The 27,065-nt window shown below is 33.8% G+C and overlaps 1 protein-coding gene across 1 annotated transcript; it reads right to left on the bottom strand.

The window, feature by feature from the left end:
* Positions 1-716: 716 nt before the first annotated feature.
* Positions 717-20,858, bottom strand: LOC125680363 (interleukin-1 receptor accessory protein-like 1). Its single transcript, XM_048919862.2, has 11 exons — positions 20,600-20,858; positions 17,323-17,531; positions 16,851-17,152; positions 15,798-15,931; positions 15,233-15,375; positions 14,971-15,096; positions 12,516-12,603; positions 12,125-12,283; positions 9,308-9,445; positions 8,912-9,048; positions 717-5,548 (listed from the first exon to the last, which is right to left on the bottom strand). Exons 3-11 carry the CDS (start codon positions 17,129-17,131, stop codon positions 5,138-5,140), a joined length of 1,617 nt encoding a protein of 538 aa, XP_048775819.2. The 5' UTR covers positions 17,132-17,152; positions 17,323-17,531; positions 20,600-20,858; the 3' UTR covers positions 717-5,137.
* Between the last annotated feature and the right edge of the window lie 6,207 nt (positions 20,859-27,065).

Here is a 27,065-nt window from a genome sequence, read left to right on the forward strand (position 1 = left end):
ATAAAATAAACCCTCGGCATGTACTTTTAAAATCAACGTCATTGTTTTAGTTGGTATTGGTTTTCCCTTTTCGCAGTCTCTTTCATCGTGCTAAAAGATTATGTAATGACACGCTAGTGTAAAGACACGTGTGACCATCTAAAATTATTTTTATTCCCGCCCTTTTTTGGTCCAATCGCAGTGATTGTTCTTTCCTTAATGCGTCAACATTGACAGATTTGTTTTGAAACCTCGAATGAACTTGAGAAGCTGGGTCGTTCACACTTACTGTAAATTCACAGTAATTATTGTGCGAATCATTTGTCACATGATGTAGTTCATTGGTTAGATGCAGTTCAGGGAGCATCCATCAGTTTTACAGATATTCTTGTTTAAAAATTCTTCATTGTTTTTCTTTTTAAATGACACATGACAATTGATACATTATGCTGTAGTTCAAATTGCTACTCACTCACTCTGACATAGGCTATGGGGTTTTAACAAAGAGTGATGGGAAAGCGACAGATCACTTTAGCTTATCATAAAAGTCATTCTGAAAATTTGGAATCATGATCAAAATTGAAAATGCTGCAGGGTTTATCAACACATTTCTCCGACATATCTCTCTTTTTTAAAATGCAAAAATCAACATTTTTTTCATATGTGAGGACTAATTGTTAAAATACTGTCCATAGTTAAATAAAAATTATTTGGAGTTAAAGCTGCATAAGAGTGCAGAAATTTTCTGTGTGTTTATTGTATATTATCATCACAAGAAGGTGGAATGTACACTTTACAAGTAACTTCAAGAATTTAAAATAGAATGTACACTTTACAAGTAACTTCAAGAATTTAAAATAGAATGTACACTTTACAAGTAACTTCAAGAATTTAAAATAGAATGTACATTTTACAAGTAACTTCAAGAATTTAAAATAGAATGTACACTTTACAAGTAACTTCAAGAATTTAAAATAGAATGTACATTTTACAAGTAACTTCAAGAATTTAAAATAGAATGTACACTTTACAAGTAACTTCAAGAATTTAAATTAGAATGTACACTTTAGAAGTAACTTTAAAAAATTTAAAATAGAATGTACACTTTACAAGTAACTTAAAGAATTTAAAATAGAATGTACATTTTACAAGTAACTTAAAGAATTTAAAATAGAATGTACATTTAAAGAATTTAAAATAGAATGTACACTTTACAAGTAACTTAAAGAATTCAAAATAGAATGTACACTTTACAAGTAACTTAAAGAATTTAAAATAGAACGTACACTTTAAAAGTAACTTAAAGAATTCAAAATAGAATGTACACTTTACAAGTAACTTAAAGAAAGCAGAATGTGTACTTTACAAGTAACTAATACAGAATAAACTTTGCTTCTCAATTTATTACAAATACTGTATGTAGACATTGGTTTTAATTTTTTTGCACATATAACACATTATAGCCACACAATTAAAATAAAAATGCAACATAAAAATTGGATTTTTCATACAATGACTCAAAATTTGATGGCTAACAAATCATGCTTATAAAATTTAAAATACAAATGTACTTACTTCCAATTTTTTACACTCCACCCTTCCTTTAATTTGAATGAAAATCATGATTATAAAAAAGTTAAGTATTCTGCCAGTTGTGCAAATATATTACCCAGTCAACATTCAAAAGCATATTAAAAAGGGACTAAACCTTCATATCAAAAGGTACTCCTATAAAAGTAATATTCATTATAAAAAAATGGGTAAAAAAAAAATGTTTTTGAAAAATGCCATTTACTTCTACAGTAAACATGAGTAGTAAAATTCTAGTTCTTAAAATTGATAAGTAAGTAATGCAAATGAACACTGTTTGAAATTTGAACATTTTTGACAAACCACAATGTTCACAAAATATCAATATGTAAAATTTTGATTATCATTTCTATATAAAACCAATATTTGAACTACATTCAACATTTATTCTAAGAATCAATAAACTAGTTAAAGTTTTACTGAAAAAATACTTTTGTATACATCACACCATGAGGAAATAATACCTAAACGTATATCATAGGGACATCGAATAACAAGCAACCCATAGACCACAATGTTCACCTTGCACTCCTACCTTGGCCTTGCTCTTGCCCCCTGGTGATGGTACAAAGACAATCAAATTAACACTACACAAGGTCACTTGCAAATAAAAATAAATCAATGATGCATGAAGTCACTTGTATATCTATTTCACTAACTGTGGTTCTTGAGAAGATTTTTCTAAATCCTACTTATTACTATACAAAACCTTAAACTTCTACTATGGTCCTGCCCAGATCTTAATGGTTTAATCAAAAAGAATCTAAAGTACATGAGGAGGCATGTGACAAATTGTACTCATCTAATTTCTGCTGTGACCCCACTCTAGTAGGGGTCAGGGTTTCTGTACTATGTAAGAAAGCTTTAATAAAGAAAATTTGATTGTCTATTTTATAGGTTCTTAAAAACATTTTACAAAGAAAACATTTTAAAGAGACAATAGCATGTTTTCACTACTTTCTATCTCTCATAGCAATAGAAAGGACAACACCATCAGGTTTTTACTACTTTGAAATTCTCTCTGCTTGGAAATAGATATGGCCCTTCATTTGAACAAAGTTGAATCCCCTTTACCCACAAATCCTTGTTCCAGATTTGGTTTAATTTGTGGTTCTTGAGAAAATTTTCATAAGACACCATTGTATGTTCATTATTACCTAATCATCTCTCCTAGGAAGGGGACACGACTTGATTTGATCAAATTTGAATTACCTTCACCCAAGATACTTTGTGTCAAGTTTTGTTAGAAATGACCGTGGTTTTGGAGAAGATGAAAATATGAAAGTTAACAACAATGCCTATAACAAGTGACAAAGCTCATCTGTGCCCCAACAGTCACCTGAGTACCATGCATCACATTTTCCAAAGCTCATGACTTGTGTGCATGAAATTTTAGAAATCATTAACACACAAACATATCTAACATATCATTAGGTAATTTGCCATAGGGCCCAAACTCCTACTTCAGGAATATTCAGTAGAAATCTCCATGCATGTTACATTGTAGCTCATGTAATGATAATAGAACCTGAACCATGGAGTCATAAAAATAAAAATTGTCATAAATAATCATTATAATGCAAAAATGTTGCGTCTCTGATGTCCAGAAGTAAAAAAGAAATTTTTCTAAGATAGCATTTTCCATATACGACCAACTTGACCAACCCTGGGCCATGGACCCATATTTACTAAAGTTCATGGACGTTAACGTAGAGTAAATCTAGACATAGCAAATGTTTATGTGTAGGACGGTATTCACTAACAGCCGTAGACGTTGATTTACATCAGAAATAAGCGTAACTCTACGTGTGCTATACTAGTACACGTAAGCTGATCGTAACTTTTAAGAATAAACAAAGCAAATGGCAACTTGTCATTTTTTATCAAAAATTTCTTTCATAAAGAACTTACAAACCCTCTAGATGCATATAAATCTGGGCTCACAAATGTCACAAGTTTGGTAGTGGCTTGACTACTCATTATAATCATGCAAGCGTTCTGCTTCCTTGATATCCAGATGTGAAGAGGAAGTTTTTCTAAGATATAATATATAATGTGTTTTCGATATATGACCATAATTATGCAAACACACTACTTCTTTGATGTCCAGAAAACAGAAGTTATTCATATCATGCATTTCAAAATATATGATCACCAACATCCCACCCTGGGGCCTGAAACTTAAACCCAAGGGTCTTGAATTTCACAATTTTGGAAATGGGCTCATTGCTTATCATAATCATGCAAACAGTTTAACTGCTTCATTTCCACGAATAAAGAAATTTTTTGAAGATCGCGTATGTCTTTAAGGTTTTGGCCCCATCCCTCAGGCTCAAGGGAGGCAGTGTCCATGAAATTTACAATTTTTGTTCCTCTTTACCGATAGATACTATATACCAAAATTCATTAGAATTGGTTCAGCCATTCATGTGAAGAAGCTGAAAATGTTAAAAAAAATTATGACTGACGCACGTCTACAAAAACAGAAAGCAAAAGGTCACTTGAGCAACTCTGGTGACCTAAAAATATGTCTCCTTGAAAACAATGAAACAGTACACTCTAAAACAAGCAAACTGAAACTGAAATCAGCTCCACCAGAGGCCCACACCACACACTTGTACATAAAATCCCTTCATGACCCTGCCACTGAAAAGGGACCCAGATTGTCAGGGTTCAACACAACATGGAGATGTCTGAAAATTAGACAACTTGTACTCTTGTGATTTAAGAGAAGAAAATTTTGAAGAAAGAATTTTGTAATATATTCCAACATAAACTTTAAATCCTCATTGTGTCAAATGCTCTGGCCTAAAGAATTATGACTGGAACAAATCTATACTACATGATGATGCTTGCATAGTAATTTGACTAATTGTTCTCGTGCACTTTAAGTATTCAAACTTCAAACCTCTACTGTAGTTTGTCCCTGGGGTCATGGTTTGAATGAAATTGTTATCTACACAATGAGAATGCTTGCATTTTATTTGACAAGCTGTTGCCCTTGTGGTTCATTAGAAAAACATTTTGAAAAATGTCCAATATATCACATTGGTATTCCTGTGTAAGATTGATTCATATAATGCTACAAAGAGGTATTCTTCCTCTCTGAAATCACGAACTTGTACTTTATAAACTTTACAATTTGTACAAAACACTGTTAAATACAGTTCAGTAAAAATTTTTGTAATTGTTGTAAAGTGCAAGCATTTTCTGCTAGAAAGTTCTATACATGTATTGAATTTTCGTGGGAATTTGACTTTACAAAAATGTATCATGGATTGATTTACCATAGATATTGCAGTTGGAGTTGACAAAAAATATTCCTTAATTTTCAGTATTATGTAATTTTTTTTTTTCATCATGTCAAGCACCTGTGAAAACCTTAAAAGTTATAACAATGTGGCTAAAAGTTGTCTGGGATTTGCAATACACATGTACAACACAAAAAATAATTCCAAATAGACAAAAAAAGGGGGGCTGATTTTTCAATGAACTGCATACACAAAGAAAAATGCTACATAAAACCCTCTCCCTCAATATCACAGTGGTATATAAGCATTTTGCACATTTAAGGAATCAACTTCATGGATTCATCGTCACAGCTGACTCTGGAGTTTGTTTCCGTACTCACTCTATTACGAGTCCCAGGAGACAACAAACTCTCTTCTGTAAAATTCTGTCTCTGAATCCCTAACACTCCCTCAGAGGACAGGAATACATCATCAGAGTCCAAAAAGTCACTGTCATAGTCAGAAGTCATTCTTATCAAATCAATGGTGGCTGTGGCTGGATCTTTTTTCCTCTCTTCCTCCGACTCCAGACTGCTTCGGAAATTTTCTGGCTTACCCAAAAAGTCTGCCAGTCTGCTCCAAAAGTGAGGTTTCACATCCTTATCTGTCCAGTCTAAGAATGTCTTTCCAAGCAGTTTTCCTGGTACCTTACACTTTCCATACTTAATCAAGACCAGTACATCATCTCTCTACAGCAGAAAACAACATTGCATTTGTACTTGGAATCACTATTTTAAAGTCAAAATAATTTGTGTAACAGGGATTTGCTATGCTGGTTGCTGTAGCATATAAAAATTGTAAAGGGCTATAATACTACAGCTAAAGTTTAATATACAACAGAATATACATATTTTACTGTAATTAATATTTAAAGGCATGATTAAATCATTTCTGTTCACGTCATGAAGGAAACACTTTCGTAGTGCACACCATACTTTTGGTCTACAATTGCCCTCTTCTAGCTCTGGATCAGCCCTACAAATTTTTAAAACTAACAGGCTCACACAATTGAGTTCAGGTTAAGTATAGACATTTCTATGCACATGAGATAGTTGAAATGCAGAACGTCCATTAAAACAATCTTGATGTAAATTCTAAGCATGTTCATGTAAGTGTTGATTGTGTGTGACGTGCACTGTTTAGGTTTGACTATGACATCACATTATGACGTCATGTATTACTTACTACAGAGGAAAACAAACAATGCCACCACAACGATTTCAGCACAAGGGCATACACTACTAATCAAAAAATTTTGTTGAGTGAATTTATTGATTTTAAAATCAAAATCATGGTTCTGTATTTTTTAGATTCTTGTTTGCATAAAAAGGACTGTAACTTCATGCACAGTCGATGGAAACCAAATGGCCAATCAAATGAAGTGTTTCTGAAAATCTACTAAATTGCTTATCGCAATTCACCTTTGAATTAGAACGCTTTACCCGATATAGTATTGCGTTGTGTGACGAGACGATTGAACAATTTGAATGACATGTTTGATGTAATACAACAAGAGTTTTCATTGGCCGATTACAGTCCGCCCACAGTGCACCTACATCTCCCCTTTTGAGGAGAAAGGATCGAACATTCTCCTTGAAAGGCGAGAGGAGTGGACGTTTTAGCTGTGGCTTGTGATGATGATCTTTCAGAAGTTTGTGCACACAACAGAGAATGTTTTAGGGAAGGGAGTGGGGATAAGCCTCTTAGTTAAAAGTTAGTAGACAGTAAACTAACTCCCAGTGCATTAGGTTGGGGTTGTTGATTACCGGTAGGTAATATAAAATAATGTATATATGTATCAATGCAACAGTACTATGCACTCTTTGTTATCCTTGCATTGTTTTGCAATAAATTGTACATAACAGAATAAAAACCCTTATGTACGTATTATTTACTCTGTATGCTGTCATCAAATAAACTGTTATTGATTTTCCATGTCTCAATGAGTGATATATTTAATGCAGTTTTTATACAAAGAGTGTAGTAAAGTAATAGTGATCTTTTACACCCCCCCCCCTCACCTTTCAATAAGAAATTTTATGCAAAAGTGGCTGTTCAATAGAAAACTACAAATCTTTTATTTGTGCAACTCATTGACATGTACATATAATGCATTACAAGTCATACATCTTGAAGCCCACAGTCGAGCGGAATCAGTGTGTACAAAGATCTCTGAAAAGATCCACCTCTTATAAAACTTCCATTTACGGGTCACAAAAAGCTGCGGACGGTTGAGGCCTGAAATCGGTGTATTCTTGTGTTGCTGTCTCATAAACTCAATATAAAAAAATCTTAACATATTTTCCTACTATATTATATACTTGAGTCTAAACATACCTTCAAATATTCATTAAAGCCACACACCACCCGAAAACTCGCAGCTTCAAATGATTTCGTATGTTGACGTAGCCGGTCAATTCGAACTCTTGCTATTGGTATCTATTCATAAAATCGGTTGTAAGTTATGCATTCGCTCTTCATTTATTATCAACATTAATAGAAATTCAAACATTTTTGTACCAGTTTTTGTAAAGGTAAAATAAGCTCTATATGAACGAAAATGCTACATAAGCCCATTAGATGGAGACCGGCCGGCGCGGCCGCTCATGACTAATGAAAGCCGCACTGCCGCGCCGTGAGTTTAGCTATTTGAATAATTATCATTTAATAGGACTGAGGTGGTATATTATTTAAACAATTTAGCTAAAATATTTGTGGGGCATTAGTACACATCTAGACGCTATTGTGCCAATATGGAATTGAACCGGGATTCGAATTGACTGGCTACCTACCATGGTTACGTCTACGAACGAAATCATCAAAAGCTGTGATCAAGTTTTTGGGTCGCATGGGGCTTTAATAAATATTTGAAGGTATGTTTGGACACAAGTATAGTAGGAAAATATCTTAGGAATTTTTTTTATATTAAATTTATGTGACAACAACACAAGAATACAACTTTTTCTCTTTCTTCCTTTGAAGTTTTTTTCCATTTAGCATCTGGCCGTCATGTTTTCAAATGCTGACTACTCCCGTATTAGGGAATTTGGGTGGACTTATACATATGGACCAATGAGAGTTTCTGTTGCATTTCGCAATTGTATTACAAACAGATTCAATTGTGTCGTCACACAACGCAATACTATATCGGCCAAAGCGTTCTAATTCAAAGGTGAATTGCGATAAAAGGCCAATCAAATGAAGTGTTTCTGAAAATCTACTAAATTGCTTACATTAGTAACTGTCAGACTGACTGTTTGTATGTTTTACATCCCTTCAAGAATTTTTCACTCATACTGAGATGTCACCAGCTGTAGGTGAAGTACCACAAATCTAGACCTATGCTTAGCATTAAGATGAGAACTCATAGACATACCAGAGTAGCCCATACTGGACACTTGAAGGGAAACCAAAGGAAACATGGAGAAGAACTGTGAAAAGAGAAAGGAAACAGCTGGGATACCAGTCATGGGATGAAGCCGCCAGGAAAGCCAAAGACAGAGGAGAATGGAGAGGAATTATCCACAGCCCAATTCTTCACACGGAGAGATGCGGAACTGATAATGATGATAGCAATCACAGCTTTAACATGTCAACAACTGCTGTGGCACAGGACCTCAGTGTTTAAGGCCTCACCTGAAAAACCTGTGACTCTCACTTCTAAATGCTGAGCATTTGGCGAGTGAACAATCGTTACCTATTTTTACTTCTTAGGTTTGATGTAGCCAAGGCACGAACTGAGAATGAATGCTAGGAAATTGATGATTGCTCTGAAAATCTCCAATAAAAAACCTGTTAGTGACAGAAATAATGCCCACTTGAATTGTTGATAGTCTAATTATTAAACAAAGCTTCAACATGGTTCATTTTCATTGCTTATATATAAATGTTTTACCATGACATCATACATACATTCTGTGTACTAGGACTGATCCAGCGTGTCATTGGAGGGTAAGAATAGACCCAAAACTTACTGATACACCGAGAATGAAGGGACTGCATTCCGCTAATAGCAGTTTAATGATATGCATCCATCGTGAGTGTTTAAGTACCTTGACAATGGCTTTGTTGTGAGCCTGCTGTAGTTCATATTGCCCCCACATGGACTTCAGAAAATTCTTGGACATCACTATAACTGTCTTCCTGCTTTTGTAAACTGCATCCAATACATTTTCAGCAATTGCCATTCCTGATATTATAGATTATTGGATGAAATATAAAAAATTTAAACACTTGTACACAGAATTCTAGTAAGTTTCTAATTTGTAAATGACAGCCCTTTGGTGTAATGAGTATACAACAACTGAAGTTTATACCCCATACAATCAGTCTCTATATTTACATTAATTTTCCATATTCAAAATCAAAACAGATTTCATTTTTTTTTATCTCTTGATCTGCTCAATCTTAATGAAGCCTTTTAATTAATTCCTGACGATTTTCTTTACCTGGCACGAAGTCCTTGAAGTCTATGTACACTTTGTAACCGTCTGCTTCTAGGTTCTTCAGGAGCTCATCCTTCACCCACTCCTCATCCTCACTGCTGTAGGAGATGAACACATCATACTCCAACTCACACACCGGCACTGAAGACAAATATCAATAAAAAATATCATAACAGAGGATAAGAGATAGCCATGGTTTACGTTTTCTCAACATTGTACTTTCAGACACAGATTTCCATTTGATATCCAGAAAATACTTGAGACAAAGCATTTAACTACATGAATGGATCTTTTTTTCAAATAGTGTTAAAAAGACCAGTCTTAAATACTTAACATGGGTCTATGATATTGAACCAGACTTGATTCCCAATATATCCCTTCTATTATCTCGACATACTGGGATGCAACTAGTACTTATAAGGAATTAATATCTAGGTTGTATTATGGAGGGTTTTCAAAGCAATGGAAGAATAAGGGTAATTTTTTTTATTATTCATGTTAGCACATGCATCCATTATTTTCATAGCCCTAAAATACAAACTAGACATCAATTCAATAGATACTGTAACTTAAGTATTTATTTCCACTAATAGTAAACTAGCATGGGAAAAGGCAACTCTTCAAGGATCACATCAAACCCTCACTTTAAGGTCACCTTAATCACACACCTATTGATATCTATGTCTGTTCATAAATTATGTATGTTGCAAACTTTATTAATAACATTTTTAACTTAATTTTTACCATACATTCCTATGTACCGTAGTTGTACATTTTCAGGCCAGAAAAAATTGTGAATTTTGCAGTGCCTGCCCTTTTAGGGCCCTAGGGGTGGGGTGTTGCTAAAACACAGAACGAAACAATACTACTACAGTTCACTCCACTAATGCTAAGATGGGTTATTTTGAACTAAAAATAATTCCCCAATAAAATTCATTCTTTAAAAAATTTCCTTGGCATTAAAATGTTTAATTTGAAATTGCTTGTATTAAAATATTACTTAAGAATTAATATTAAAATTAATATTTCAATACAGATCATCACCTCAGTTCAACATACATGTATACACACACGTAAACTGACCTTAATTTACTGACACTTCAATTATTGTTCATTATATATTTTTTAAAAATTACAAATCTGTGACTAATTAATTGGTTCTGGTTTGCATGGGTTTATAAGATCACAATTAAAATTAATTTTTCCAAAATGGATGAAAAAAATCATGCAACTCCCTTTATATTGAACTTCAAATAATTATATTAAAAACAATCAGCTTCAAGTTCAATTTCTGAAGAGTTGCGAACATGTGACTGAGTATAGTATTCACTATAAATTGATTTGTTACTCGATTCTTGCAAAGTACCAGAGTTCATGTTATCTCCTAAATTTCACTGCAAAAATATGTACTTCAAGTTTGTTTACTATACATTCAAAGAAGTTGTTCCATATATTTACAGTGGGAAAAAGTAGTAAAACACGACATACATTTAACTATGAAAGGTATAGTTTTCCCATATAAATTGCCTGCCATTCACATATCAGTACCCTAATTCATAGAAAAATTCATTATTTTTCAAAAACTATACACATACCAGAACCCTAATTCATAAAGAAATCCATTTTATCTCATACGTGTGGTGTATATTGAGAGTGAGATAAAGCATTAGCTTTATCACATGCCTTTTTCATAAGGCACTTCCGGTTAGAATTACTTTTGACACCGTCCCCGCTTGGATGACATATTTTCTGTGTTTATGCATATCAATGCATGACATAAAGCATATACATGTAACTTGTTATTCTGTATTTATTTAAAATTTCTTTAACAGCAAAATTAAAATGATATTGCCCCCACTGACATATAATGCAAGTTACCAGTCATAAAAATGTCAACTCGATCAATAACTACTCAAAAATTACGATTAGAAAAGAAAGAGATATCCACACTATTATAATCAACAAGGAATCGACCGCCTATAGGACAGTCCTACTAATCGAAAGTACCTCGACATGCTGCGGTACCAAGCATTCACAAGCACAGTCTCTTTCCTTTGGAGCACTGAATGTAATAAATCTCAACAGCTTTACTTACTAAAGTGCCTCAGGATTTCCTCTCGCCCCCAGATTCATAGAAACCACATGAATAAAATCCAAATACACAAACACTTCTACTTTTCATTGCAAACTGTTGAACATTCTAATTACGTTGCATTAAAATATTATTTTCATTGATCACTGTTACACGTTTATTTCAAAAAGACGACAACATCAATTTTTTTTATCAAAAGCTCAGGCCAAAGTCAAGAATAAATACTTGGTCAATTGTAGTTATTTTGTTGGAATGGCAAAACCATTGTTAATCATAAACTATAATCCCTTCTAAAACAATTTCCATCCACGGTTTCTTTTTTAAAAATGCCCTTTGACATATACATGTACATGAATCAATTATATGCGCACTGTTTTTTCCTGCGTAAGGAAGATTAATAAGTATGACACCTGAGTCATGGATTCAAAACAAATTGAATCAGCTGTTTCTACCATACTGGGGATCATCTCAACATTAAGCGAAAAGAAGATGTATGAGATAAATAGAGCATCTATAATTGCATATTTTGATATTTTGGTTTATCCAACTCGTTGATATGGTGTATTCATTCGCTCGGCAAGCCTCACGAATAAATACACCATATCAACTCATTGGATACACCAAATATCAAAACACGCAATCTAGATATACTCTGTATTCCTCCACAAACATACCAGAACATTATTTCATTAAGAAATCCATTATTCTGTCACAAACTGTTCACTGACCATCATAATGCTCCATATCAGGGGCAGGCCACTCTAACTCCTCCTGGCGCCGCTGCCTTATCACTATCCCGACAATTAATGTGACAAGCAGAATAACAAAGGCCCCGGCAGCAATACTAACAATAACCCACAGTGGCATGATCTCTGATTTGTCTTCAGCTTAAAAACATAAAGATATCATTAGGTATAAAATATAAGTCATAACAAAAGAAATTCAAAATGTAAAAATATTTCTGAAAAAGAAATGAAATATCTAGTCCAACATTTAGAGAAATCCTAACATCAAATGAACTTTTCCTTTAGTTTTCTACATTCCCAAAGGTTTAAAAAAATACTCAAGGTAACCCACATCCAGTAACCATGGAGATGAATACTGAATCCATTAATTTACCTGCTTTAGCTAACTCTACACTGATGTTCTGATGGTCAGCTCCCAAGTAATTGCTTCCCAAACACTGGTAGCTACCTAAATCCTCCTTCTGTCGAAAGAAATCAAGATACAATAATCAACATCAGATTTTATAAAAGGACTAGGTTCACAACTAGTATAATTGGGTTCTAATACTGACTATACTTCAACTGAGACAAGTGTTTGTGTAGAGGACTTGGTGTGACTGTAGCCATTTCTGGTCCTGAAATGCTGTCAAAGTAGAGGGTAATGTTAGCATGTAACTGTTGACCTCTAAATGACCTTTGTACCTAGGTAACTAGAGAAGAAGTCATAATACATGTAGTTATTTAATTTACTTGGTTGAGAGCTCCACCTCACAGCCATGCATATTCTCGCTGTTATGTCAAGATATATTACATGATAGATTGGGCAAGTGCCCCCAAAGTCATCTCCAACCCCACATTTTATACAGATATAGTAAAATATCTTGAAAATGTTTGAGATCCCCAACGCTGGACTCTATATTTTCTTACTGCAATGTCATGATGCATTGAAGAGTAGGTTGGGGAAATAATCTGGGGTGTTCCCTAGCCTCTCCTTCAATTGATCAATTAAAACTCTTTCAGATAACTAAGCCTCCTTACTCATGTATTTTCAAAACCAAAAGCAGAGGTTCTGTTTTTATGGTTGAATTGTCACTCTATTACAGTATCTCAGCTAACATGGATATATTCAATGTTTGCAAGGTGCATTTGTTTACACTCACCTGATGATTTAGGCCCATGAGCCTTTTGTTGCAAGGAAATATCTTTTGAACTCCGATTGGCCTCCAGACCAGAATGAAAATGAAAATTTTCAAACCTTTTAGCACATCTACAGGATATACCACCAATCCTATTCCAAGAGATGATCTGGCTACCACATAAAATGTTAAAGAGTTCTGGGAACTAGACTTTTGTAGAAAAATGCTTTTTCAACCATCAGAATAAAAATGAAACTATTGAAACCTTATTGCACATTTAAAGGACAGAATCAAACATACTCCAAAAGTTAATTTGGTTATGTTGTAAACTGTAAGTTAGAGGAGTTATGAAAACCAGGTTTTTGTAGAAAAAAGCTGTTTATCAACCCTCAGTTTGTCCCCATGATGAAAATTAAAAACTGAAACCTTATACCGCATCTACCAGACACTACCAATAATATTCCAAAGGATGAACGACTACTGCTTAAAATGTAAAAGGAGTTTGAAGAAGATAATGTGACAGATGGATGGACTTGAACTTCCTTTAGAAAGTGCAGGAATAAATATGAAATCAAGTGGTTAAATTATACTTAACTTCAACTTAAAATTCCACAACTTTTCAAGACATTTTCATTGGATCTACTCTACATAGCCAATTGCAAACAAAATGTTAATCAATGAATTCCACTACAGAAAAAGAATATAAATTTATTAAAACAATGATTTTTTTGCAAGAATGGTTGAAAAATACTGAAATTTACATGAACTTTTTGATGAGAAAGCCTGAAATTCCATGATTTTAAAGGATCTGCTTGTTCCTAAATGTTGTCAATGCTTTGGGCAGTCTTTAGTAGAAATCGTAAGTCACATACATCAATTAAAATCACCTTTGTGCATACTTTTAACATCAAGATATAAAGATTAACATATCTTAATCATATCATGTCTTTATGAATATTTTACTATGTGCAATCATCAATAATTTCCTAGAATTCTCCAAATTTCTTCACAATAAAATAATTAAGAAATATGATGATCGCGTTTTCGTGTATGTCGCAGGATAACCTCTGAGGTCAACAAATACTGTTTTGAAATATAAAAGCCAAGGCTTTATTTCTATTCTACTACGACTCGGGAATATAAAGTTGATCATTTTCCTATATATACCGTAGCTACAAATTAGCTCACTGTGACATCATGGCAACTTCTGAAATGGCCTAAATTGTTTTTTGCTGACGAACAAGGTGAGATGGTAGGGGTATTCTAAATCTATTTTGAAAAAAATATTACAACATATATTGATTTTTATGATTATAAAATTCAATTATCAGTCATCGACTTTATTGTTGCATTAGCAGAACTCTTAAGTGCAAGCGAGATGTGTATCAATTTTCTCCTAATCAGTTATTAAATATGAAGGTTAATCGTAGAATAATGACCACAAAATTCCTTTGATCTTTGCAATAACCTTGGTAGAATAGTTCCTTGTTTACGGTTTTGAAAACTATTGTCAAAATTAAGGCTAGAATACACTAATAGGGAATTTAGGTCTTTCTCATTAATGTAAGTGAGATATTCAAACCTTCATGCAAATTAATGATTACTGCATACAATGTCATAAACATACAAACTCCCTTCATGAATAATAAATGAGTACACAAATATGTCCAAATCATTTAACTATTAAAGAGTTGATTGATACCCATTGCTTACCGTGACATTGTTCACAGTGAGGGTCAATACAGACTCGGTCTGGTTCTCAGTACTGCCCACAATATATGCTGTCTTTTTAGTGTCAGATGGTACTTCTGTATCATTGAAATACCAGTATCTCTCCAACTACAACACAACAACACAGCTCAAACACCCAGCTCTCCAAATAATAAATAATCAGAACTCCAGAATCTCTTCTTACATTCTGAGTGCTAAGTTGTATTCTCTGCAGTTGAAATACGTTAAAGTCTTTTTTACTTACTGTAAATCCCAGTGGGTTGTTTTTGTTAGGATTCCCTTCATAAAACGTACAGCTGATGTTGAAACTTTCGCCAAGGTTGACATATTTCACTCGACTCACTGGATCCACTTGGACAACTTTTGGAGCAGTCATTTGAATTTTCTCTGTAAATTATAAAACTGATAATTACAATGTATCTAGAATATACTGTATCTATGAACATTACACTTGAACAAAAAAAATTTATGATTTATGTGTAATGGAAAGAAATAAAATAAAACATACAAGGTCATGATTTGAATCTAGGAACCCTGATTTTTTTGTGCTCTACCAACTGCATGAGTCATACGGTCAATGAAAATCCAATTGGAATTACCACAACATTTTAGGTATTACAATTCATGATTTTTTTTTCTATGCAGTAGTGAGGGGTATGGATCGTGGATATCAGCGTGGATTGCTCAGTGGTTCGAGCACCTGACTGGATGCGAGGGTCCCAGGTTTGATTCCCGGTCCAGCCCAAAAATTTCTCCTTTCCTATATTATCAAACAGTAATAAAATGTAAACTACATGTACTTATTTTACCATCAACTGTAATCTCCTTTGCAAAACTGTCAGTGATGGTCCCTTGATACCAGAGGGAGCAATTGTACCAGCCTTTGTCCTTTACTTGAGGGTCATCAATAAATAATATTTCATTGTTATTGAGGAGTTGTACTGTTAAAGGTTGTCAAGGATCATTGCTAAAATTTCTTTTAAAATTATATAAACATCATTGTCTTTAATGCTTTTATCTGGTAAATTCAATTTGAAAAAATTCATTAATGTATTCAATCAGATAATTTGAGAAGTCCATTCATATACATTAATGCTATACTAAGAGAAAAGAAAACATTTTTAAAAAATCAATTCATTGCAATTTTAATAAGAAGACCATGGTCCATATCACCCACCTGAGTATTATAATTTCCAATGTAAACAAAATCCTTCCAAGAAATGTTTTAGAAATTAATAATATCCCTAGTACTTATTCCTGTGTGAAATTTTGAACCCTTAGTGTGGCCCCTCCCCGAATATACACTACACAGGGATGCTTGCATATTGGCAAATCTTTGCACCCTTGTTGTTATTGAGAAAAATTAGTTTAAAGAATTTTCTTCTACTTTTAGGTAATAAATGTATAGTTTGTTAGCATTACTGGGATATAAAAACAATGGATGCATGGGCTTATTATCAAAAAGGTAATTTATCTAATTTTTCCTTTAAAAAAATAGCTAGGTTTCGGTGTCAAGTAGGAATTTTAATCAATAATTGAAATACAATGAATTGATTGATTGATTGATTGATTGAATACTGTTTAATGTCCCTCTTGAGAATATCTCACTTATATGGAGACGACGTCACCACTGTTCGTGAAGGGCTGCAAAATTTTGGCCTATGCTAGGTGCTTATGGCCTTAGAGCAGGGAGGATCTTAATTGTGCCACACCTGCTGTGACACGGGACCTCGGTTTTTGCAGTCTCATCAGAAGGACCGCCCCATTTGGTCGCCTTCTACGACAAGCAAGGGGTACTGAGGACCAAAATACAATGAATGAATTTATCGCATTACTGACATAACATTGGTATAAAAGGATATCTTTCATTAGCAGTTATTGGTGATCCATTTTTAGACCACATAATGTTGGTTTCCTGAGATTTTGCTGCAGTATTACGTTGACATTGTAGGTTGATGCCCTGATGATCATGTTCACTGAATTCGGTATAGTACCACAATTTAGATGCAAGAGCAGGTGTCTCATCAAACTGTTGAAATTTCTGCAAGCTTTTAAAATGAACATTTTCTTGTCCATCTGCCTTTACAGTCATGGAAAGTGTGTGACAAATTACTAAACACCATGATACAACCCGATTTTTCATATTTTCTCTAGATAACGGTTCCTGAAATAAAACAGAATCTATTACTATGCAATACAAAAAGAGTGCCTAGAATTTATTGTTAAAAGTATATAAATGTACTTACTATAAATGAATTTACTTACCGACTTACTTACTAAGCAAGCTATACAATTTGAAAATATTAAAAAAAGACTGGAAATAAAACCTCGTACCCTAGCTGTTCGTCACTGATGTATATAAAAACTTCCTAATGACGTGACGTACATGGCAACATTTCCTGCTGGGACGTGTACATCAAATGTTCTCTTCCATTGATCTCCATTTTAGTGTCCACTGTATAAGGAGGTGGAGTCTCTGTGTCTCGTAATCAATGTTAGTTATGATTTTCAGTAACAAAGAAATTGCACTTAGTCACATGGTCCTTTGAAAAAAAAAAATTTAAAAAAAATAAAAACTCCAAGATGCCCTTGGGCCTTAATGATCACACGAGTATTGTATGACCAAATAATGACATTTTGTTAATGATCACACGAGTATTGTATGACCAAATAATGACATTTTGTTAATGATCACACGAGTATTGTATGACCAAATAATGACATTTTGTTAATGATCACACGAGTATTGTATGACCAAATAATGACATTTTGTTAATGATCACACGAGTATTGTATGACCAAATAATGACATTTCGTTAATGATCACAAGAGTATTGTATGACCAAATAATGACATTTCATTAATGATCACACAAGTATTGTATGACCAAATAATGACATTTTGTTAATGATCACACGAGTATTGTATGACCAAATAATGACATTTTGTTAATGATCACACGAGTATTGTATGACCAAATAATGACATTTTGTTAATGCAACGTGTGAATCATTCAAACTCAGAAAATTAAATGGCTTTAATTTTTGTGATTAAAAGAGATGAAATAAATATTTATCAACAAATCAGATCTGATTAAACAAGAGGCCCAAGGACCACATCGCTCACCTGAGTCACCTTGGCTCATATTTAAAGATTTTCCCCAATATATTTGTATGCAAAACTTTGATTCCCCTATTGTGGACACATCCAACCCCCGGGGGCCATGATTTGAACAAATTTAAATCTGAATTATGTCAAGAAGCTTTAATGTAAATCTCAGCTTTTCTGGCTCAGAGGTTCTTGAGAAGATTTTTCCTATATATCTACATGTAAAACTTTGATCCCCTATTGTGGCCCCATCATACCCCCAGGGGCCATGATTTGAACAAACTTGAATCTGAATTATGTCAGGAAGCTTTCATGTAAATCTCAGCTTTTCTGGCTCAGTGGTTCTTGAGAAGAAGATTTTTAAAGATTTTTCCTATATATTAGTATGTAAGACTTTGATCTCCTATCGTGGCCCCATCCCACCCCCGGGGGCCATGATTTGAACAAACTTGAATCTGCATTATGTCAGGAAGCTTTCATGTAAATCTCAGCTTTTCTGGCCTAGTGGTTCTTGAGAAGAAGATTTTTAAATGACCCCACCCTATTTTTGCATTTTTGTGATTATCTCCCCTTTGAAAGGGACATGACCCTTCATTTGAACAAACTTGAAAGCCCTTCACCCAAGGATGCTTTGTGGCAAGTTTGGTTGAAATTGGCCTAGTGGTTCCTGAGAAGAAGATGAAAATGTGAAAATTTTACAACGATGACAGACAACGGACAAATTTTGATCAGAAAAGCTCACTTGAGCCTTTGGCTCAGGTGAGCTAAAAAATTATTTAGAATACCCCAATTGACTGGTAAACATGAAATGTCCCTTCATATAGAAAAAACAAAACTGTAGTATTCTTCAATAGCTATACATGCAGATCTGCTGCTAATTCTCCAATTGAATATAGTATATATATAGCAAATTAGACTTATTCAAGTGTTGTTATATATATTCTAAAGTATCTGGAAAAGTTGTTCTATATTGCCTGAAAACCTGATCATTGTTTTCATATGAAATACTAATATATTGACAATGCATGGTTTGTACATGTTTTACATAGAAAACAAAGATTTTTGCTCATACCAAATCACTTGGTATGCCCCAAGTCCAAGCTTCATGGTTGCATGGATTATATACCCATGCCATTATTAAGGGACTGGTTCACAATTTTTTATAAATATGTTTTTCATTTTTGATGGTAAACATTAGCAATATAACTCATTTAATATTGACAGTCAAAATTCTGACCTTCTGAATGCAAGAATTAAAGCAATATTTTAGCCTTAAATCTGTGTTATGTAAACAAAGACTCGAGTCTTTTTATGTATACAAACAAACAAGTGAAATATTGATTTTGTAATATAAAGCATCTTAATTTTGCATAGTCACAAATTTTAACTTTTAGATGACACATTTGCCCCAAAAATGCTCGAAATGTGAAATATAATAAACGTAGATCGATATCCATTTCTTTTTAAAATTTCATAAACAATAACATGCCGCAATCTTTGTTTACAAAACAAATAATAAACTCTCTATAATAGGCTTCTTTGATAATGTATAACCTTAATTTTTATGTGAAATCTTTTAAACACATTAGACAACAGATTTTGATCATTAAAAGTGAAAAAGAAAATTTTGGGGAAAATCGTGAATCAGTCCCTTTAAGCCACTAATTACAAATTGGCAAAGATTGGCAACAATCAAGGACAGGGATGCCACACTTTCTGAACACACAGTGTTTCAGTCAACAGAATTAGTATGAAATATTGAATAGTAGAAAAAAACAACAACACAAATTAAAGTTATGTGTGGCTTGGGTGACCGACAGAAACAGGAATTTTTAAATCATTACATGCTGATGGAGTAATATCAATGCATTTACTAGAATATTCTCTATCTCTCTCTTAGATGTATCCGTTATGCCCAATCACTATCACTTCATAAAAATAGTATAAAATGTGTACTCAAATGTTTGTTTTTTGGCTTCGGCCACAAAACGACACATCCAGCAATGTAACTTGACATTTTAAACAAATTCAAAAGACACGGGGAGTGCGAGTAAAGTCTATAAGTAAGTCTGATGAAGATGTTTTAAATATGAAAAAAAAAACCTTATTATTCTTGAAAGTTGTTCACTTTGGACCTAAATAGAATGTTCTATCATTAAAGTGATGTCCTACTGACCCTAATCTGGCTGTTGAATACTGGATATAAACTCTCGAGCGTAGATATGGCACGCCAAATTCACAAAAATGAGCTAAACATAGTTTCACAGTTGATATTAAACTAATCTCACCACTCGCTTCGCACCAAATCTCTTGGAATCTGGGCTAGAACTTGTAGGAGAAATCATGCCATTTAACAGCTTTTTGACTTAAGCGAACCTTAGAACTTGTGTACTTTACCCTGGCCCCTTGCATTTGCAGTTACATCACAATGAGACTGTTAAGACACAATGAAACTACATGGTGAATATTACCACACACAACAGCATTTATACGCTTTCCATACCTTACGCTTTCGATTTCATGTTCATGCCACCTTCGAGATCTAAGCTGGAAAAAATAATTCGAAAGTGAAAGTTGTTTCTCAGAACGTTACATCGTAAATCCGATTACGTTCGCCCTTTTTCGTAACGAAAACAGTTCTTACGGAAATAACCGAACAGTTACGAATGGTCCCCGTTACTCCTTTTCACAGTCGACGTTAGGCTTACAGAAGGTTGAAACTGACTATTCAGAACGACTTGTGAGGGTGGTCGGTGGGGAAATAACATATTTTGGATAAATTATTGGTTCTGTATAAAAATAATTTCTTCCTAGAAGGTGTGTGTGTGTGTGTGTACATAAGTATCCACACTTCGAGTGCCTGTGGTACTACGTACGTTTGTATTCAAGCAACATCTGGTGTGTGAATCTGTGTGTGTGGAGGGGGAGGGGGGTGTTAATACATTCGACATATTGTGATTACTTGGGATTTATATTCAATAAATTGTTGTGATTTAATATATTCCACAATATTCTGTTACATTGTATATTCTGTTTACTTTTTATTCATATTCGATATTTTAAATTTCCATATTTCATAAATCTTTATATGGAGCACCAACATTAAGTAATTGAAGACACCTTTAATTATTTAAAGATATCATCAATTCATTTCATGCGCGCAACAATTCAATTTTGAACGAAAATCAAATAAGTAATTATGTCTCCATATGCTGAATTTGTACGCGCATTAATTGAATTGATGATAGCATTATATCCTCTGCTGAGTTGATGAGGATAATGGAGTTGTACATTATATAGAGCGCCAAATTAACATAAACTCAAATAAATGAAGATATCTTTAATTATTTAAAGATATCATTAATTCATTTAATGCGCGCAACAAATTGAACAATTATGTCAATAGTGATCTTTTCTAATGATTAATGATATCTTCAATTCGGAATTATTGTGCGCATTAATGCTATGGGTGATTTTCAAATGGAAGTAATATATTGGTTGATCCCCCCCCCCCCCCTTTGACAATCTGATTAAATTAGATCATTCACGCTCTCGACAGTCGTATTTTGATATGTCGCTGTGACGATCGTAAGTGAGCAGATCAAAGGATTTAATCGTAGCATTGATTGGTGCATGTAAGACAGTAAACTGAACCCATGTTAGTAGTGAAGGACGACACCACCTCCCCGGATTTAGGGCAGAAGAACATCTTTTAGTGACATTCGAGACTCGCTGCATGTGCATTTACAACAGTCACTCCATCCCCTAAAATCTTTGTATACGTTTTAACATTCTGGATATTGTGAAAGAGATTGTATTAAAACTTGTTACCTCATTCCTTTTACTACCACGTGTAACAGTACTACGTGTAGTATGTAGGCTAGGAATTTCAAGTAAACTGATTTTTTGTTGTATTATATATGCATTTATGATATACAATAAAAGCCTATTAATAATAAAACAAATGAGGTATAATTTTCAACGGCGGTTCCAAAAAGGGAGATGGATACTACGGTTATTAGGACAGGCAGTCCCCCCCCCCCCCTTTTTTTCGAGAATATCATTCTGCATAGTTTTAAAATCTATTTTTTCAAGCGTAGGACTTCAAAACAATTCTCATTTGGAATATTTGAATTCTAATGCTTTTGATATCTATGGCATGTGAAAGGTTGCAACATTTTATCTTCTCCATTTGTTTTCTATAATAACCATTGTATTATTTACTTCACAATTTGTATTGTGTAATTTCTATTTTGACTACAGTGGTGTATTGTACATATATGGCTTTTTTTTTTTGTCGTTTGATTTTACGGTGTGTCGTTTCATCTTCAATTCAAAAATATATAATGATATACCGGTAGCTAGCTTTAGGTGAAGTGCCATAAATTTATATTTATGCATGGTGTTCAGGAGTTTAGAAGTAACAGTTCTTTATTTATGCCGACATCTGGCATGAGACCTCCAATTTTAAGGTCATACTCGAAAGAGGCCCGAAAGATTTTAACCAATTCTTCTAGCCTCTTGCTAAAGGAACATTCACTACCTATCCCATACCGCCTGTAAGCACTAAAGTTACCATGACCAGTCAACTCAGCATCCTCATAAATTGTAAACTCAAGTTTGTTTAAACCATGACCCCTGCAGCAGGGACTGACCACAAAAATGTTCGAAGTTACATATAGGAATATATATAAAGGTTCTCTGGAAAATATTCTCAGTAAAAATCAAAAGGGTAAGAAATTTAAAGTACAGTGTAATTTACAGCAGAATTCTTTAATCATCTTTCCTACAAGAAATGCAACAGTACAAATATTTGTCAAATCGATATACAAGCATCCTCATGCAGTGTAGAATCAACTAAAGTCAAGCCAAGGTAGGAAATGAATTAAAAAATACACTAATATACAAACATACTGAAATTATCCAAAGATTCTGGAGAAGCTGGAACATGCAATTTAATGACACCAACGAGGAGGGGCAAAATTGATCATGAAAGCTCTAAATTTGAAATCAAGGATCGGTGGGTGAGCTAAGAATGAATCCCCCTGTATCCCAAACAGCATTAAAAAAAACCCAACTTTTTCCTTCAATCAAAATGAAACATTTTTTCGAGTCTTAAATACCCGGTAAACAATCTATACTGGAATCTTTTAAATATGTATTGCTGTAAAATTGCACTTCAAAACATGCATTGGCATGGAAAACAATTTACCATCTGTCTGTCTGTAAAAACTTAACTTTGGCCATAACTTTTGAATGGGCGGATGGTGATGAGTCTTTCATGTCAGACGGGCGTATTATGTTATGGCGCTGTCCGTGCGTCTGGCTTTTCCGTAATGGATGCATGCAGAACGTTGAAATTTGGTCACAATTTCTCCCTCAAGAAGCGTAAGAGTGAGTTTGCATATTAGCTAGATTGGTGCTCTTTGACCTACTTTAGGACTAAAAGTAGGTCAAACAGTCTATATATTGCCCTAAAATTTTGTCACAAGCTTCCCCTCGGAGGAATACAAGATCAGTTTGCATTTCAGCTGGTTCGGACTAAAAGTAGGTCAAACAGTTTTTCAGAGATTTTTTTTTTCCGCTATGGATACAGGTATTGCCCTGAAATTTTGTCACGACCCACCTCTCAGTGAAATATGTAATCAGTTCACATTTCAGCGTAAGTGGTGCACCATGACCGACTTTAAGGCTAAAAGTAGGTCAAATAGTTTCTTCGACTGTTTTCTCATCATGGATAGTATTGGATACAGATATAGTATTGATATTTTTGTCATAGACTCCCTCTCAGAGAGATATATATAATCAGTTCACAGAGAGATATATACAATCAGTTCACATGCCAGCTGGATTGGTGCACCTAATCTCAACGAGATTCGTCCAGGCTGGATATTTGGACTGGCGACTCTTCCGGAAGAGGCGTCAGTCCAAATATTATCCAGCCTCGACGAATCTCGCTGAGATTATGGTGCACCATGACCAACTTTAAGGTTTTTCTAATCAGAGTGTGTATGATTTGATTCATAGTGCATAATGTGCTTACAGGTTGAATTTTACTGTCTGACAGGCATATGGTGTATCGTTTGCGGTACTCTTGTATTTGTGACTTTGACCTTGGAGTTTGACCTACTTTTGAAAAACTCTAGTCCCCATATGTGAATATCTTGAATAGTTGGCAATAGGGCACACGCTTTTATATTCACAATTGTGTATATCCTTGTGACAAGATCTTTCTTTGGGTACCAGAGTGTTTGACCTAATGACCTTGACCAGGGAGTTTGACCTACTTCTACCTTACCTATAACTTTAGAATGGTTAGTGGTAGGCATTTGTATTCCTTGTGACAATTTAAACCCTTTTCTTGGGTACCAGAATTACATTTGCTGCTACAGGGGCATCAGTGTTGTTTAATAGAGTAGTACAATTGTAGTTTTTGTCATAAATTACATGTGATGAAAATACCGGCTGCTTTTAATGATGCATGTTTTATGTCTTCAAGCCCAAACCCAAAGACAATGCCCATGAATCCTATGTCTGGCTAGATTCTTTCTAACAATTTTGATTTGTCTTTCAAGGGTTACTTTAAAATATACAAACTGTCTGATCTATGGAGCGCCAAATTAACATAAATTCAAACAATTGAAGATATCTTCAATTATTTGAAAATATCATCAATTCAATTATTGCTCTCTTTAATAATTTATTGCTCTCATCAAATTAATTAATGCACGCTTCAATTCAATTATTGCTCTCACCAATTGAATTAATGCGCATAGATTGAATTAAATTGAGAGCAATAATTGATTTGATGCGTGCATTAATTCAATTATTGCTCTCTTCAATCCAGTAGAAATATAATTAATTTACCTCTGTATAAATAATTTGATGATCTCTTTAATTCAATTATAATTATTGACAATGCTTTTGTATAAGGAATTAATGCACGCATCAATTCTTTTAAAGAGAGCAACAATTCAATTAAAGAGATCATTAATTCAATTGTGGATATGTTGAATTGAAGATATCTTTAATTATATAGTTGCTCTCTCTAAAAGAATTATTGCTCTCTTCAATTGATTTAATGCGCGCATATCAATTATTGCTCTCTTTAATTGAATTGTAGCGCGCATCAATTCAATTGTTGATATCATTAATTCATTTGATGAGATCATGAATTCAATTAGAGTGAGCATCAATTCAGCTGAAGAATTAATGCCATCATCAATTCAATTTATGCGCGCAATAATTCAGAATTGAAGATATCATTAATTATTTGAAGAGATCTTTAATTATATTGCTGCGTGCATCAAATGAATAGATGATATCTTCAAATAATTGAAGATATCGTAAATTATTTGAGTTTATGTTAATTTGGTGCTCGATACTGATCAACACGTAAGTTATTATTTCAAGAATAAAATATCTATAGATTCAAAACATTCTATTTCCATGAATCAAAACACAAAATGTAATCATTCAAGCAAGTATTTTTACAATAATAAATGTTTACCTAAAATTAACATTTCATATTTTTAGGTCACCTGAGTAAACTCAGGTGACCTATTGCAATTGGTTGTCGTCCATCAACAACTTTTTAAACTTCTTAATAACTATCAATCCAAATATTTTCAAATTTGGTATGAAGCATCATTGGGACAAGGGGGACATAAATTGTAAATTTTAGGACTCCAGCACCCCTGGGGCACGAGGGGTGGGGCAAAAACTGCCCAATTTTCAAAAATCTTCTTGTCAAGAACCACACACATGTAAGAAAACCTAAATGCATAGTGATGTAGAACAGGAAGGCCTCTACCAAAATTATAAATTTCATAATCATTGGGATAGGGGTTCTGACCCCAGGGCGGGGCCAAACTTGGAATATAGTGTTTGTGTAAAACACTTAAATTACATCTTCTTTAGTGCTACTGATACTAAATTGAAAGTAAATAGATTTTTAGAAAGAACAGGTAGTCCTTTACCAAAATTGTAAATTTCACGATCCCAGCGGTAGGGGTTTTGGTATCAAGGTGGGGCTAAACTGGCCAGTTATCAAATGTGTGAACAACAGACATTTTTAACTTCTTCTTGATAACTATCATTCTAATTCTTTTCTTTAATATGAAACATATTTGGAACATGAATTGTAAATTTCAGGATTCCTGCACCCCTGGGGCCTTAGGGGCGGGGCAAAAACTGCCCAAAATTGACCAATTTTCAAAAATCTTCTCAAGAACCATGCACACACATGTAGGAAAAACTAAATGCATAGTGATGTAGAGCAGGAAGGCCTCTACCAAAATTGTAAATTTATGATCCCCGGAGTAGGGGTTCTGACCCCAGGGCGGGGCCAAACTTGGTATATAGTGCTAAATGGATATAGAGCAGGTAGTCTTTTATCAAAATTGTAAAGAAGTAGAGATGTTTTCTATAGTCATCTGGCCCAGAAAATAGATGATTTCAGTAGGAGTCCAAAAGTCTGGCATTCAAATAAGGAATATATAAGCAAATCCAAACTACCTTTAATTTGATCCAAAATTGCTTTGTGTTGTATGACAGGAGCGTGAAGTTGGCATAAAATTGCCAAAAAATGCAAAATTCGATGAAAATTTTCATATATTCAGGGGGTTTTCCTTTCAGAAAACATACAGCCAATGCGTCGAGCAAATTTATATTCAAACACATTTTTCATCTTCTCTTAATACACAATATATATTAATTTCATTTTTCTCGACGGATGGGCACACCTTTTCCTAAGCAATAATCTGGATGAAATTTAACAGTTATCAAGCTCTTTTTGAAAAAATGTGGGAAGAACTCTTATTCGTGATGTAATAATGCTATGAAATAAGAAATATATTTCTTATTTTATAACTTTGATTTAAGTTGAGATATCTCAACATAAACCTATATAGTATACTTGGCATGTATTTAACTTATTCAAAACACAGATCAAGCTTGATTCAAGACAC

The sequence above is a fragment of the Ostrea edulis genome, chromosome 2 (assembly GCF_947568905.1).
Source record: "Ostrea edulis chromosome 2, xbOstEdul1.1, whole genome shotgun sequence".
Classification (NCBI taxonomy): Eukaryota; Metazoa; Mollusca; class Bivalvia; order Ostreida; family Ostreidae; genus Ostrea; species Ostrea edulis.

What these genes read in the sequence shown, in the direction of transcription:
- LOC125680363 (XM_048919862.2), bottom strand. Translation starts at nt 17,131, where the DNA reads ATGAAAAATCGGGTTGTATCATGGTGTTTAGTAATTTGTCACACACTT. An exon ending in CCAATAACTGCTAATGAAAG is followed by an intron (nt 15,932 to 16,850) that starts ATATCCTTTTAT and finishes ACAACCTTTAAC; the next exon opens with AGTACAACTCCTCAATAACA. An exon ending in AAAGGAGATTACAGTTGATG is followed by an intron (nt 15,376 to 15,797) that starts GTAAAATAAGTA and finishes TATAATTTACAG; the next exon opens with AGAAAATTCAAATGACTGCT.